Below are 17500 nucleotides of genomic sequence, written 5' to 3' on the forward strand. Positions count from 1 at the left end.
GAAAGCCGGAAAACTCCGTCAATGGCAGGGAAGCGTTGTCTCATAAATGATAGAAATGTCCATCAATGGCAGGGAAAGAGTTAACAGAGATAACGGAGAGAATTAAAAAATAGTAATTTATAGTAATAAGTCATTTGTCTTAAAACACACTAAAAGGAATTAACAAGCAGAGGCAAACTCTACTGTGCTTCAAATGTGTTAAAATACCCTATAAATATTATAATTGTGGACAATGTAAACACACTTACGGGTACACGGCCATGGTGGTGAGTTTGATGAAGATGTCTTTGCTGGGAGCCGCAGCTGTGTTACAGGTATAGGACTGAGGCGGAGGCATCTTGTGCTTGCGGCAGAATTCCAGTGGAGTCATGCAGTATTGCTGCTTTGTTTCTGGCAGGTCTGACTTTGCGGCAATCAGCATACATGGAGTCTTACTGTCCATGAAGTGTTGCTGGGAAATGAGGTAAAACGTGCATTTAGAACACTTATATCAGAATACATGCCGAATATAGGATGTTTAAATTAGTCATAAAGGAACATTACCACAAATGTGAACTTATTGCTCTCTCTATTAAACAGACAGCATAGTATTGGCTATGCTTTTTTCTTTAGATACCAAAAAAATTAACATCAAAGTGTAAAACAACAATACTGTGAACAACACTGTGTCAGTATAGCAAACCTTGAAGATTCGTGAGCAGTACTCAAAAGAGCAGGGGTTGCTGACATCATAGATCAGACACACAACATCACATGAAAGTTCTGTCTCAGACAGGAAATCAAAATCTGGAAAGACTTTGTGGAGCTGAAGGAAAAACATAGGAACTTAGAACAAAGTTTACTGAACAAAGATTCAGTTTACTTTTCGAAAAACTGATAAATAGTACAAATAATGATAAATGGTGGTCAATTCTCTAAACTCTTTAAATGGATTAAATGCATGTAAGTTCAAATGGTTTGAGGAACTGCAATAGACAGAATTAGTCCTCTGTCAAAACCCAGAAAACCTTATTCGCCTGTGGTTTCCTCAAGATTTTCATGTGGGGTTTTATACTGGGGTTTTTCAATTTATGAGAAAAAGAAGGTCTGTGGTAAATATAACTTGATGATACTTGGACATTTTGCTCTACAGCATAAATTACACACACACCCATAGCGAATATGTGAATTTTGAAGTATCTAGATAAGAGCGTTTGGGGTGTGAGTGTGTGCAGTTTACATGGTAGAGCAAAACATTCAAGAATCGTCAAGTTATGTTTATCACAGACCTTATTTTACTCACAAATTGGAAAACCCCATTTTAAACCCCATAGGAAAATCTCGATGGAACCAGTAGCAAATTAGTCTTTCGGGTTTTTAACTCATCCCTGCACCACTCTCTATACTTTTTGAAAAGAGTGTTCAGAAACTAGTTCCACAAACTGAAAAAAAAAAAAAAAAAACTCTAATGTGTAAGATTCTGTAAGAAAAAACTATTTACCAACAAGTACTTCTCCTGTCCGTACACATGTGCAGTGCTGATTGCATAATATGATTTATGCTCTTCTCTTATTGTCCTCTGATGCTGTGAGGAACAGACAGTAAATAAACAGCAATCATGACAATGTCACTTCTGAAACTACACAATGTCACATTTTTTAATGAATAAATTGCAAATAATACCCTACCACAGATAAGCATGCAAAATATTTCAAAATCATGTTGCTGTTGTTCCTCTCATTTCTAGACAGAGTAGCTCTGATGAAATCTAACTGTGCAACAGCTGAGCTATGAACAAATTACTTCATGTTCGTACTATGAACAAACAACATAATCCCTAATGCATTAGATGTAGCACATTTTTAACAAACTTAACTTTGTTGTAAAGTGTTACCCAAACTGCTAATTTAATTCCACAATATCATTAGCAAAAATAAATAAAAAATCCAGACAGGATACTTATTTGAAGGTAAGCTGTCTATATAGATTTTCAATTAAAAAAATGTTTTTTTAAAAACATTTAAGTGTTTTTCTTGTAACTGACCACAAGGTTTCTGCCGAGGAAGCCCTGCAGGAAACCAGTTTTGCCACTTCCAGTTAGTCCAAACACATGACAGCGAAATACATTCCGTTGCGTCTGTTTCTTCTGAAGGTCAAGATTCTTATCACGGGTCACTAGCATGAGCAAAAACATTGTCAACACCACAGCTGTCATACTAATCTTTTATGAATTTTAAAATAAAATACATAATGTCATGATGAATTTTACAGTCATTGAACTGAACTGAATCAAGACTTTTTTTTTAGAACTTTTTTATAGCAGAATTGAAATCTGTTTGCATCAATGATCATTATTTTCCTGTTTATCAATGTAAAGCTGCTTTAAAACAATCTGTATTGTACAAAGCACTATGGAAATAAAGTCAGGTCACCTTTATTTATTTAGCGCTTTATACAATACAGATTGTTTTAAAGCAGCTTTACAGTGATAACGGGAAAATGATGCATTTCGGCTGATGTTCGGCTGAAGTCAGTTCAATGTTGATTCAGTTCCCTTGTAAAGATCATTAATTATTACAGTTTTTCTCAATAGCTTTGGCACATTTTTCAAAACAGTCTTAATATTTCCTAAACTGTAAGCTCAATTGTCACAACAATTGTTTGCTGGAACATTAGAACTCAATTGCATGTCTGCAAAACATTTACACTCACCTAAAACATTTCATTCATGCTTCAAAACCAAGTTATTGTGTTAGTAAATTGGCCAAGGGCACCAAAATAAAAAGTGTTTTTGTCATCGTGTGAGCCATACTGGTCAAAATATATAGATGCTTTTTCACCATGGAAGTATTTTTTACATACAAATTTCATGTTTTTTTCCAGCTTTTTTGCTGACTAACTGCTTTCTATACTGTACAAGAATGTCTGAACACTGCAGTACACAAAAAGAAAATGAACATTTGTATTTTTATAGTACATTTATTTTTGCAGCAATGTGTTACGTCAACTGAAAATTCTCAGTTGCTTGTTCATTTTTACACACTCTATTATCTCTTTCTCTAACATACAGTACATATCTTTTTAGTTACATATCTTCCTATTGCTCTTCCATGACAATAACTTTTAGTTTACATGTAACACATTTCTAGAAGAAAAAAAATGTACTGTAAAATACAAACTTAATTGGTTGGTTAAACATTCCATGTCTTCAATATATATGGAATATAACATGTCTGACTGATTTTGATAAATGAATGGATCATTTTGCATGTGATGGCTCACACGTTGAAATAACGTTTAGAAGTTGTGTAGAATCAACTTATCAGTTTTGATCAACAAGCCATGTGCATTGTGCAAATTGTAGACAATTGCACTTACTCTTTTGCACACATGTGCCAAAGCACATGCAATTTGCTTAAATCAATAAGAAATTCAAATCTGATGTGAACAAGAAACTAATTGTTCAGAGATCTGAACCTATTGTTTTGAGAAAAAAAAGTCTCATTTGAGAATTGTGCCAAAGTGATTGAGAAAAACTGTAAATTAGTTAATTTCATCTATAAAGCAGTTTGGCAGAAAATAGTGATATCAACAGAGTGTGGTTTAATTCCAGGCTACATCACAGATCAAGGATTTGTCTCATAATTTATGAAGTTTGCAACACTGATTCTGTTATTTTTCTCTATATTATTGTGACGCTGCTTTGAAACAGCTGTATTGTATAAAGCGCTATATAAATAAAGGTGATTTGACTTGAGTGGGGTCCGTGTACTTTTTGATCATTTCATTTCCTATTTGTAATGGAATAACCAGCTTGTTTTGAGCAATCGAAAAATTAGACTTTGGCTCGATTTTTAATTTTTCGTTTGTGGTTTACAAATCGGTTTAAAGTCCAACAGAAATCAAAATTGACCCTATTTACTTTGTTAGCGCATATTACTAGTCTTATGGTGAAAAATTAATCCGTGCAAGTAAATACACAGAAAAAATTGTTTGCCGTCATAATCTTTAATCAAAGACTGAAAAGTTACTTCCGGTCTGGAATGGCGTCCCTTCTCTGATGATGTAGGTTTGACGGCTTGGGTTGGGAAACGCTTAACCACTCCCCTCAAACCGTTAGTCTATGGAGGTATTATTGTTGCAATTTTCCAAATAAATAGATTAATATTCACAAATAAATGTAAAGAGATTCACAAAAATGTATCCAATTCACACATAAATAGATTAAGATCCACAAATAAATGTAAAGAGTTTCACAAAAAAATATTAAATACACAAATAAATAAAATGAGATTTGCAAATAAATAAAATATTTACAAATGTTTTATTATTTTACAAACACAACTCTGCCTGGCATTTATTTGTGAACCGCTTTCTGTGCATTTGTAAATCGCTGCACACATTTGTGAATCGGTTCCTGTGCATTTGTGAATCTCCACACGTATTTGTGGATTTTGAAACACTTCTAGCGTTGACGTGCAGACAGATCCACAAATAAGTGGACTCCACCCACCGCCTACTCAAGCCAATCAGATAACGGCCACATCGAGCTGGCCAATCGTAGCACGTTCTCGCTTCAACCAATCACGTTTGGCTTTACACTGGGCGATCTTGATCTGTGCTCATTCATCTGCATTTCAAATAGGAAGTGTACGCGTAAAGGCCCATAAAATATGTTTAAAATTTGGATTTTGTTAGAATTACATTAGACTGCTTGTCAAGCCAAACCACAATTTTTATGAGCCTTGAAAAAAGCCAGAGAAACAGCCCTTTACATCTCTGTTATTATGGGAACAACGCATTATGGACGCGTCACGTTATTCAAGATAGAACAGAAAAGCATCAAGTAGCTGACTAATGAATAACTGGGTTCAACCCACTACACGAGTTTTTAATTTGCATTGCAAGATTTTTATTTGCAGCACACGCTGATGCTGAGGCTCGTACCGTTCCATATTGGGTGGTCATTTGGCCTCATATTTGCTATTTGTCACCGCGATTGTGCTTTAAAAGGCAAAATCGTATGTCCTGTAATTTCTTGCAATCGTGTCTACCCCGTGCGAGGCTATCTATCTAGAAGAATCTATCTTCTAATCTAATCTATCTAGAATAAGTGCGGGCATCCGTTTACTATCATTGAATGCCCCGCGTCCAGGACACTATCACGAAATATGATTTTTCAAGTAACCAGCACTAGTCAATAAGTAGGCTACGATCAGAGCCGTTAAGAGTACGATTATGCAGACATGTCTGCAGCTAAGCAGACGTCACATAGGGAATATGTGTTAACGTTTCAAACATGCTAGTTTTACATTATTTGAAACTGCTACGGCAGCAGTGAATAGATAGTGCCTATTTGCTTTTGGCGCGCTGTGTCGCGCCTCTTGCCGGTGTAGAGACTGTTCATGATGTTCGGGATCTCTGATTATCATAATTCCCTTAATGTATCCTGATGGAAATATAAAGAGGCCTTAAACTCCAACAATCGTTTGTAAACAGAGTGTTTTTACCACACAAACAGTTCAGCGCTACTACTGCTCCTTTCAAGGATGCAAGAATCATTTCCCGCCCCGAGTGTAAAGCCAAACGTGAATGGTTGAAGCGAGAACGTGCTACGATTGGCCAGCTCGATGTGGCCGTTATCTGATTGGCTTGAGTAGGCGGTGGGTGGAGTCCACTTATTTGTGGATCTGTCTGCACGTCCACGCTAGAAGTGTTTCAAAATCCACATGCGTGAGGAGATTCACAAATGCACAGGAACCGATTCACAAATGCGTGAGGAGATTCACAAATGCACAGGAACCGATTCACAAATGTGTGCAGCGATTTACAAATGCACAGAAAGCGGTTCACAAATAAATGCCAGGCAGAGTTGTGTTTGTAAAATACTAAAACATTTGTAAATATTTTATTTATTTGCAAATCTCATTTTATTTATTTGTGTATTTAATATTTTTTTGTGAAACTCTTTACATTTATTTGTGAATATTAATCTATTTATTTGGAAAATTGCAACAATAATACCCCCCATATTAGTCTGCTATGAGCAGAGATGGAGAGGAGGAGCGCTAGTATGGAAGTAAAATAATGTCAAATGTTTTTGAAACAAAAAGCCTGTTGAATTGCACTACTTGAAAAAAATAGGCATTGCATTAACCATGCTTGCATTTTAATGCATTGTTGTCGCGTTCACGTCACGGGTGTTCAACAGCAATGTAACGCAGGTTAATAAGTGGGAGGTTCACTTACCTGATTAAAGCACGGGCCAGTCAAGAGTTGAAACGTAGACCAGTAAAAACGGTGTGTTAGAATCCAGTATGAATGAGCACGAGCTATAAGCGGGAGCGAGTACTAGTTTATGTTGTTTCGTCAGGAGAGATGCGCCAACGGTAAGCTGCTGTTTCTATCCACTGAGCTGCGGTTTGTCTGTAAACAGTATATGTGCAAACTTGCGCTACCGCTGTGCTGCCGATTGTCTGTGCGCGATTGTAATGCTTGATAACTGTTACTTTGGTCACGCTGATAAAACCTTGTTTTGCGGTCTGATGTTTATCATTGTCGGCTCGATAGTATCTGTGTATATTCCAGCGAATGTTTGAAATTGGAGCGTTTCACGATCACACGAGTTACTTCCTGTTTGCGGTGCTTGATGGGTAATGTAGTTAATCGCTTTACACTGGATGTAATGTAATGTAATGGATTGCTATGCTCAGCATTGCTATTTAAAACTACACTCACTGTTTTTCACTTTAGGCCAACATACTGAGAACACTTTTGTGGTTTTGGGGTATTGGTTTAATGTGCAACATTGACATTGATGTATATTTGGTGTGTGTGAAATTGTTGCATTTCTGTGATTAGATGCATGTTCTTTGTTTAGTCATTTAGTTTAAAAACTAAGTATATTATAATATTTATAATATTAAATACTGACTATATTGAAATTTATATTTTTATATTTGTATTTTTCAGTATTTATGGTATATTATGTATGTGGCTATTAATATTGTTGTTTACACCATAGCCTTTCTATTTCTACAGGTTTATAACCTGTTATTTGTGGACTAATCAACTGTGTATGGAAAATGAATCACAGTAAATAAAAAAACCACAAAGAGTCATAACAACGTGTCCTCTCCTGACGCCCCGTTCGGTGGGGAGATTCCTAAAGAACCGAACAATTGTATTTTTAGGGCTTGCATTTTTATGGGCTGAAATTCAACATGGTTGAATATTTAAGCTGTGAATATTTCAATTAAAAAACATTTCAAACACATTTTCATTATTAAAAATTAAATAATCCATATTCACCTTTCATATTTCACTTCCAAAATATTCAAACTGTTTAAAAATACAACCTAATAATATTCAACAGGCATTTTCGGTCCATTTTATATCGCTTTGCAAATTTGCTTCCACAAATTCAGTGGTTCAAATTCGACAGTAAATTCATTGGAACTGCAGGAAAAGCAGTAGATTACCGAGCATACTCTCCATCTGCTGTTAGTCGACCCCACCAGCAGGTGATGCAAGCGCGTGTTGTTGACGAAGACCAGCAACAGTTTAGAACAAGCCATTCATTCATAGAATGAAAATGATTACCTGTGTCAGTATATATATGCGGAAAAGATGATAAAGACACAAAAGCTGTGTTTATGTTTCATTCAATAACTTCATTGTTACTTTCCCTGTGTAGCCATGTCATCCGCTTTCTCTACCATGAACAGGATTATAATCGGTTTCCCTCAATACCTCATCATACTCAAGGATTCACCTTCCGTCGGGACAAAACGCTTAACATAGCTTTATGGACTAATACAGTGATATGAAAGACCAAACTTGCACCTTATTGGGGATGTAGGCTACTATATAGGCTACAAGCAAGCAGATCAGAATATGAACTTAATGTGCAAAGTTTCACGCAGAGCGTTTCGTGATATAGGCCTACTGGCACAAAATCAACACTTGATCAATTAATACTAACACTTTCTTTTCTCCCCTCTCTCTCTCTCTCTCTCTCTCTCTCTCTCTCTCTCTATATATATATGTATAGTACGTGTATTGCATTAGCTTAAACTGGGAAGAGTCATAGCACTTGCATATTGTTGTCCTCCTATTGTTAGTTTAACTGTAAATCGCTTTGGATAAAAGCGTCTGCTAAATAAATGACTAAATGTAGCCTAATGTAAAATTGGCTTGACATTAGCACATTTAGGGACCGTCTCCAAAGTTGCATACAACATTGGCAAACACGTTTCTAACTTCAATAGCAAACTTAAATTTATTTGAATAAATATAAAAAATCCAAAGGGTGCGCAGTATGCCTGACACTACATGAACACTTTACAGTTGGTTTTATGACTTTAAGTCTATTCAAATGCTATTGAAGTTAGAAACGTGTATACCAAAGTCGTATACACTTTAGAGACGGTCCCGTATGTGCGAATGTCCAACGTCAAGCCAACTTTATGCCAGTCTATCACTGGGAAACGCTCAGCATTAAGCTTTGTGCGTTATTCTGAGTCCATCTTGCTTGCCTGCGAGTTTGGTGTTTTATATCACTGTAATTAGTCCATAAGCTACGTTAAGCGTTTTATATGTCCAGCAGGGGAATCCTGAAGTATTGAGGGAAACCCTAATAGCCTGCATGCAGCACATCGCCACAATATAAAGTTAAGGCAACTAAACAACCAAGAGAAATATATGTCAACCTCAAAAATGTAACATCTGTATATCCGCATCGGGGAATAACATTATAATCTTGTTCGTGGTAGAGAAAGATGCATGTAGGCTACACAGGGAAAGTAACCATGAAGACACATAAATGAATTTAACATAAAACCGCCGTCATAATAATCACAAATACACTTGCATTGGTGTTAAATGAGTTTTATGAATGAATGGCTTGTTCTAAACTGTTGCTGGTCTTCGTCAACAACACGCGCTTTTGCACCACCTGCTGGTGAGGTCGACTAACAGCAGATGGAGAGTATGCTCGGTAATCTACTGCTTTTCCTGCAGTTCCGTTGAATTTACTGTCGAATTTGACCCACTGAATTTGTGGAAGCGAATTTGCAAAGCGAAATAAAATGGACCGAAAAATGCCTGTTGAATATTATAGGTAAATATATTTTAAACAGTTTGAATATTTTGGAAGTGAAATATGAAAGGTGAATATGGATTATTGAATTTTTAATAATGTAAATGTGTTTGAAATGTTTTTAATTGAAATATTCACAGCCTAAATATTAAACTGTTGAATTTCATCCCATAAAAATGTATGCCCTAAAAATACAATGCATTAAAATGCAAGCATGGTTAATGCAATGCCTATTTTTTTCAAGTAGTGCAATTCAACAGGCTTTTTTGTTTCAAAAACATTTGACATTATTTTACTTCCATAGCTAGAGTAAAACCCTGCCCTCTGTTCAATATTCAGTTTCACTGGGAAATACGTTACAACACTGGAGAAAAGTCGTTTTCAACTTCCGGTTCACGTGGACTTTAATATGGGTTCGATATTTCATTTGCACAAGTGGGTGGTTGCTGGTCACGTAATTCGTGCTGTTGCGACTTGCAAGCAACCCCATTAATGTGAGCCACAGTATATGACAGATTATTTTAGCATGATGTATTTCCCATTGATAAATACAGTGCAAATAGCTTTGTCCCTTTGGATAAAAGGAAAGTGGGAATAAAAATCAATAATAGGCTGAACTGTACCATGATAATATGTCCGTAACATTAGATGTCCGTAGATGACCTACCCATAACTGCTACATTAGAGTTAGGGGATGACACAGTTTGTACAGTATAAAAATCATTATGTCTAAAGTTCCCTTAAAACATGAAAACCCAATGGGAATATATATCCTTGTTGTGTAAAACATCTGTTCATAATCTGTGACTACACAATTCCAATTCGAATAGCACCAGGAGGCGTCTGGAATAACTCTGCAATGATCAATCCGCATTTTTAAGACAGCTAATTTTACAGTAGGCTCATATTCAGAATGTCCTTCTCGTATAACGCCAACGACCGCACAAATGTGCTTCCTTTGTGAAATATAGCAGACCACCGTTTTAAATAACAGTTTAAAAAAGGTGGTCTGCTATTTTTCACAAAGGAAGCTCAGTCAGCCAACCAGCCAACCAGCCAGACAGACAGACAGACAGACAGACAGACAGACAGACAGACAGACAGACAGACAGACAGACAGATAGATAGATAGATAGATAGATTAAATGTGTTAGGCCTATATAAATTTAGGAACATAACAAGCATTACAAACTACAATAGCCTAAACAGAACTGGAACCTTTGTAAGATATGTGCTCGTCTTCACAAAAACCACATGCAGGGTTTTTAAACATCTTGTGTGGAGAAAATATTGTTTATTCTGGGCAGTACGGCAAGCCATGGCAAAAAGCAGGATAACTTGTAGGCTATATAGCCTACTTGAAAGGAAAACAAATTTGCCGAGTAAAAACAGAGTTTGTGTTGTTGAATCATATATTGTTCTAGTAGGCTACATCTTAAAATATAGATCTCGTGACAAATAAAAGTTTCAGATGGACAAACATTAAATGCAAAAACCAGTGTGAATAACAATATCTTAAAATAAACTAGAGAGTGGATACACAGATATGGCCTATTTATGAATGAAATTCATGCATTTATTTGTCATTTAAACTATTGCAAACAGGGAAAGAGAATAGAAAAGACTTATTATCCTGTCGCCCCCTCTAGTGGACAGCATAAAGTATTATGGCCTTCATTGCTCAGATAACGCAAGTCAATGGATTTTTTGGGAAAGTAAGTCTGACCAGTTAGAAAAGAAGTGAGTCAGGCCAGTCTGAAGGTCTGAGCTGAGTTTGGTGAAGCATTAAAGTTCTAGGTGGAGTCAATTTCTCATAATAATAATAATAATAAATAATAATAATGTTTAAATATATGCTGGCTTTCTCAAGCCAACATATTAAAGAAAACTCAGAGAAACATCGACAAATTCAGTATGTAATAAAATTGTATTAGTTTTATAATAAAACGTCTCAGTTACTAATGTAACCCTCGTTCCCTGAAGGAGGGAACGGGAGACGTAACGTTGACGTGACGACGTAATTGGGATCACTTCAGAGAGCCCTATCAACTTCGAGTATCTACAGAACAAGCCAATGAACGTTGGCGTGCGTGAACGCGTCACGCGCCCCCGCCCCGCGGGTATAAACAGGAAGCGGGCGCACGCACACATTGTTTTTTGCTGAGGAGCCGAGATTTGTGACGGCCATGCAGCGATGGTCAGCAACGGTGGCGACGGGACGTTACGTCTCCCGTTCCCTCCTTCAGGGAACGAGGGTTACATTAGTAACCGAGACGTTCCCTTTCAGTTGCTCACGTTCGACGTAACGTCGACGTGACGACGTAATTGGGATCCCATGGAAAACGCCACGGTTGCTGCCACATCCAGCGCCCTACGCAAGACTCTCAGACCCCCAACTGCTGGGGCGGAAGACCTGCGTAGAGGGAGTTCAACTGCTGTTCCATTATACCCCACACAGTGAACTCTTAATAACACTGGAAAAGCGTACCTTTCCAGGGGAAAGAACGCTGCGGAGCCACATCCTGCCCGAAGGGAGGTAACATGTGGAGAATACACATATGGACTGGCCGAAGGGGCAGTGCAACATATGGAATGTCACTGGGGTGGCTCCACCCAAAGGGGGAGACACACCGGACAGTGACGGCAGAGCAGACTCTGCCAAGGGAAGACACGGGCTCACCGCAGGGAGCTGGTCGTGGAAGAATACACATATGGGATCGCCGCAGGGATCGCACATATGGAACCCAGCCTAGCACAAGTTACACAAGCATACGAGCACTAGGCCTGGCGTCGGACGCTCCGCAACGTCCGACTGCCGAAGGGGTGCGGAGGAACTCACAGGGTTCGCCAATGGGGAACTCGACTGGAGTAAAAAGCGCACGTATCCTTTCCTAGGAAGGGAGTGGCGCAGCAAGCCGACACTAGAGCGGGAACTTCGGTGTTACCGGCTAGTAGAAGCGAGCACACAGGAAGAAACCGGCTCAACACGTAAGCTATAAAACCTAGCAAACGTGTTAGGTGTCGCCCAGCCCGCAGCTCTACAGATGTCTGTCAGCGAGGCGCCGTGTGCCAGCGCCCAGGAAGAAGCGACACTCCAAGTGGAGTGGGCTTTCAACCCGGGCGGGCAGGGCACGCCTTGGGCTTCGTAAGCCAAGGCGATGGCATCCACTATCCAGTGGGCCATCCTCTGCTTGGAGACAGCCTTCCCTTTCTGCTGGCCTCCGTAACAGACGAAGAGCTGATCTGAGGTCCTGAGGCTTTGCGTTCTGTCCCCGTACAGACGCAGAGCGCGAACGGGACAGAGAAAAGCCAGGGCTGGGTCTGCCTCCTCCGAAGGCAGCGCTTGCAGGTTCACTACCTGGTCCCGGAAGGGAGTGGTAGGAACCTTGGGCACGTATCTGGGCCGGGGTCTGAGGATGACGTGAGTTATCCGGGCCGAATTCTAGGCACGATTCGTCGACCGAAAATGCATGCAGGTCCCCTACCCTCTTGATAGAGGCCAATGCAACCAGGAGTACTGTCTTACAGGACAGGATTTTTAACTCAGCTGATTGCAGAGGCTTAAAGGGTGGTCTCTGAAGTGCCGAAAGGACCAGAGACAAATCCCAAGAGGGTATAGAGAGTGGGCGAGGAGGATTCAGTCTCCTTGCTCCCCTCAGGAACCTGACGATCAGGTCATGCTTTCCCAAAGACTTACCATCAACAGCATCGTGATGTGCAGCAATAGCGGCAACATACACTTTAAGGGTGGAGGGAGACAGCCTTCGCTCCAGCCCTTCTTGCAGGAAGGAAAGCACGGCTCTGATCGAGCAAGATCGGGGGTTCTCCTCGTGAGAGGAGCACCAGTCAACGAACAGGTTCCACTTCAACGCATAGAGGCGCCTCGTAGAGGGGGCTCTAGCGGAAGTGATGGTGTCAACTACCGCAGGGGGTAGGTCACCTAGAACCTCCGCGTCCCGTCCAGGGACCAGACATGGAGTTTCCAGAGGTCTGGACGCGGGTGCCATAGGGTGCCCCGTCTCTGAGAGAGCAGATCCTCTCTCAGAGGAATGGGCCAGGGAGGGGCTGTCGCGAGGAGCACTAGTTCCGGGAACCAGGTCCGGTTGGGCCAATACGGCGCAACTAACAAGACCTGCTCCTCGTCCTCCTTGACTTTGCACAAGGTCTGTGCAAGAAGGCTCACTGGGGGAAACGCATACTTGCGAAGGCCCCGGGGCCAGCTGTGTGCCAGAGCATCCGTGCCGAGGGTCCCATCGGTCAGGGAATAGAACAACTGGCAGTGAGACGTGTCCGGGGCGGCAAACAGATCTACCTGTGCGGTCCCGAAGCGCCTGAAAATCAGCTGGACCACCTGGGGATGGAGTCGCCATTCTCCCGGTAGCACCTGCTGTCGTGAGAGCTCGTCGGCTGCACGGTTGAGCAGGCCCGGAATGTAAACGGCACGAAGCGACCTCAGATGCTTCTGACTCCAGAGGAGGAGATGGCGGGCGAGTTGTGACATGCGGCGGGAACGTAGACCACCTTGGCGGTTGATGTACGCAACGGTCGCAGTGCTGTCCGTACGGACCAGTACGTGCTTGCCTAGTAGCAGCGTTTTGAAACGGCTCAGTGCAAGACGTACTGGTAACAACTCGAGGCAGTTGATGTGCCAATGCAGTTGAGGCCCCGTCCACAGACCTGAAGCTGCATGCCCGTTGTACGTGGCCCCCCAGCCGGTGGCAGAGGCATCCGTGGAGACCACAGAGTGCCTGGACACTTGTTCCAGGGGAACACCTGCCCGCAGGAACGAAGGGTCCGACCACAAGCTGAGAGTTTGGCGACAGTGCGGAGTCACTTGGACCCGGCACGAGCCGCTCTGCCACGCCCATCTCGGGACTTGATCGTGGAGCCAGTGTTGGAGCGGCCTCATATGAAGCAATCCGAGTGGCGTAACCGCGGCTGCAGATGCCATATGCCCCAGGAGCCTCTGAAAGAGTTTCAGTGGTGCCGCTGTTCTGCGTCTGAGCGTGCTCACGCAGTTCAACACTGACTGGACACGGGCCTCGGTGAGGTGCGCTGTCATGTTGATCGAGTCCAACTCCATACCGAGAAAAGAGATCCTCTGCCCGGGGGTGAGTTTGCTCTTTTCCCAGTTGACCCGGTGGCTGAGGTGACTGAGCACCATGTCCCTGTGTTCGCACAACTGCTCTCTCGACTGGGCCAGAATAAGCCAGTCGTCGAGGTAGTTGAGAATGCGAACACCACGCTCGCACATGGGAGCAATGGCCGCCTCCGCGACTTTCGTGAAGACGCGGGGCGACAGGGCCAGCCCGAAGGGTAAGACCTTGTACTGATATGCCCGTCCCTCGAACGCAAAGCGAAGAAACGGTCTGTGTCGAGGGAGAATTGAGACATGAAAGTACGCGTCCTTCAGGTCGATCGCTGCAAACCAATCTTGGGGACGGATGCATTTGAAAATGCGTTTCTGCGTCAGCATCTTGAACGGTAGCCTGTGAAGGGACCGGTTCAGGACGCTGTAGCGACAATGCCTGACATGCGGTCACATGCTGTTCCAATTAGTAATTCCTTGTCTCCAAACACGTCCTTCGTTGTCTTTTTAGACAACGGGTCTGTCCACGGCGTCGCTAAGTCTACTTGGACATGTCAAAATTGCAATCTGGTTAATAATTTCCCCAGAGGGACATTTGAGCCATAAAGAGGACCCTATTTTTAAGAACCCCTTGTAAAACCCCCTAGTTCAGCATGGACTTCCTGTGACTTTACAGCCTCGTGACATTCCACACACACACACACACTCGTGGACTTTCAACCAGAAACCCACCACGAGATGCAACTGAAGCACATTTCCATATATGGACTTCCACATAGTAAAATTTCATTTTACCATTCATTACAAATTTATAATAGAGGTGTGACTTGCTAGAGTAAAATCTTTAATTCTGAAGGTTCATGAAAGAAGTTCCTCAATAGTGTCTTGTGGTAACCCTACCTCAGACCATAAAACTTTACAACCCAGGAAAACTAACATTCCAGCGAGTCACGTCCCAAACGCACCACACACACACACACAGATTTCCCATTGACTTACCCACATAGGACATTACCAAAATGGTGATATATTTCTGAGGTGCCTTTTGTTATGACCATGTCATATTGGGGTGTCTACGATTTTGTCATGTGGTAATCAAAACTTTAAATGTGTATAATTCTGCATATCTCCTGTAACTTTGCATTTCTACAACCTTCATGTGATGTGTCTGATGTCTATGGAATTCTCTCAATATAACAGAGCCAAATTCCAATAGCAGAATGCAGTAATATACATTGTTTACACATTTCATATTTCTGGAACTGGAAGGTTTAAGTCAATCGTCCCTGTAACTCGAGCCAGGAGATCGTTCCAAACGAACAAAGGATCTTCCCGCTAGAAAAGATCTCGACAGCTGATTCGTCCTCCACGAAGAAGGGGGGGGGCGGTACATGGGACACTGATAAAAGTCCAAACCTTCAGTTTCCTCTCTCTTCTCTCTTCGATCGCTCTTCTCTCTTCGATCGCTCTGACCTCCTCCTCTCCTCCCCGGCAACGCTTCTCCAGGAACCTCTGGGAAGGCTTTGGGCCTTCTCCTCGGACCAACACATGTTCGAGTAGCTGCCTTGCCTTTGCAACTAAGCTCATCCGTGCCTTTCCCCTCAAAAAGGGAAATGATCTAACTTTCTCTGTAACTTAAATTCAAGTAAGCCTTTACATCGTCTTGCGAAACGACCCAGAAGACGAAGCCAGACGCAAACCAGCCGGACACACGCGCCTCTTTTACAGCATCGCACTGAAAGAGCAAAGAATTCTGCAAGTATATTGAGTTGATAAAAGTTGATTTCCTGATGTCTCTTAGGTCTGTGAATTAAGTTACCCTTCTTCCTCTTCTCTTCTCTTTCTTTCTTTCTTTCATTTCATTCTGATCACTTATGTTATTGTTTGGTTATATGTTTTGTTTATTGTTTGCATTTTTACGTACGTTTATATTCGTAGCTCATATAATCTCTAGTTTTGCATTTATTAAAATTCATAAATACTTTTCACTGCCTCTGTGTTTGGAAATCCACCTTATAAGTCAATGAAACTTTAAAAGATCCAACTATAAGCTACAAAGCTCGATATATAGACTACTTGAGTAGTTTTAATTAATAAACTCAGGAAGTTTGATGTCCGTGGCCAGGACATGAAACTCTCTTGAAGTTTGTCAATACCCCCTTCTTAACTGTACTGACCTTACATCTACTCGCTGGCCGAGTTAAAGGTTGGTCAGACCAGTTACAGAACAAGGTAATCTCGATAATTGATAAAATAAATGTACATGCGACTTATGAATTATGACCATGAGTCATAAATATTAATATTCCCAAAATTCCCCATATTCTTGAGCTAATTCATATTTACCCAGAGTCGTATTCGTTACAACGCGCAGGTCCAAGATTGGCCGTAACCCACCACCTTTCTTGGGTACAATGAAGTGCGGGCTGTAGAAGCCGGTCTTCATATCGGCTGGAGGGACCGGCTCGATCGCGTCCTTCGCCAGTAGGACTGCGATCTCTGCCCTGAGCACAGGGGCATTGTCCGCCAGAACACGGGTGAACAGGATGCCCTTGAAAGCAGGGGGGCGCCGGGCGAACTGAATCGCATAGCCGAGTCTGATGGTACGGATGAGCCAGCGAGACGGGCTGGGAAGCATTAACCAGGCTCCCAGAGACCGAGCAAGCGGGACCAAGGGCACCACAGACGTATCCGGGGTGGGGCAGCGCGGCGGAATGCAGGGACCCGACTTGGACAGCACAGCGGCCCGAAGTGGGGTCTGAGTGTGTGGTGCAGCACATACCTGCTTCCGTCGAAGGGCAGAGTGAGTGTGCGGAGGCGTCAGTGCGTCCAGGACACAGCCACTGCTGCCTGCTGGCGATGAAAGAGGGGCTCGGGAGTGACAAGGCATGGCGGCGTCGTCGACTGCCAAGCGCGCCCTCTTGGGGCCCAGAGGTTTCAGAAATTGCTCTTTTTTTGAAAATGTGGGTACCCGTGGGTCAGTGGCGGAACAAAAAGAAAAGGAAACAAAAGATTCTCCGCCCGGCCCTCCACCGGGGGAAGGAGTGGCGCCTTCGCCATCTCCTGAAGAGCAACTTGATCCACCTCCGGACCGCCCGTCTCAGGGTCGTTTGCAGCGTCGCTTGCCTCCTGGTTTGGCAGCAGCCTGGACGGGCGGGGTCGGCTTCCTACGGCTGGCTCCACGCTGAGGCCTGGATGGTTGCTGCTGCTGTTGGGGCTTAGCGGGAGTGGAGGACGCCGCAGAAGGCCGACCTCGGCGACGAGTAGACGGAGGGTCTGCGGCCGGCGGACGGGTGGGAGCAGCAGCAGTCCGCCGGGGCAGGATGTGTCGG

General features: G+C 42.4%; 1 protein-coding gene across 4 annotated transcripts in view; it reads right to left on the reverse strand.

Moving 5' to 3' along the window:
- rhot1b (ras homolog family member T1) overlaps positions 1-17500 on the reverse strand; it is a 48233-nt gene that overhangs the window by 2753 nt on the left and 27980 nt on the right. For all 4 annotated transcript variants that reach the window (XM_079883224.1, XM_079883226.1, XM_079883223.1 and 1 more), the window contains exons 15-18: positions 2024-2154; positions 1481-1564; positions 683-805; positions 249-451 (exon numbers count right to left, since the gene is read on the reverse strand). In XM_079883224.1, the coding sequence (XP_079739350.1) occupies positions 249-451; positions 683-805; positions 1481-1564; positions 2024-2154 (541 nt within the window). The remainder of the gene's footprint in view (positions 1-248; positions 452-682; positions 806-1480; positions 1565-2023; positions 2155-17500) is intronic.

The sequence above is a fragment of the Squalius cephalus genome (assembly GCF_949319135.1).
Source record: "Squalius cephalus genome assembly, chromosome: 10".
Taxonomy (NCBI): domain Eukaryota; kingdom Metazoa; phylum Chordata; class Actinopteri; order Cypriniformes; family Leuciscidae; genus Squalius; species Squalius cephalus.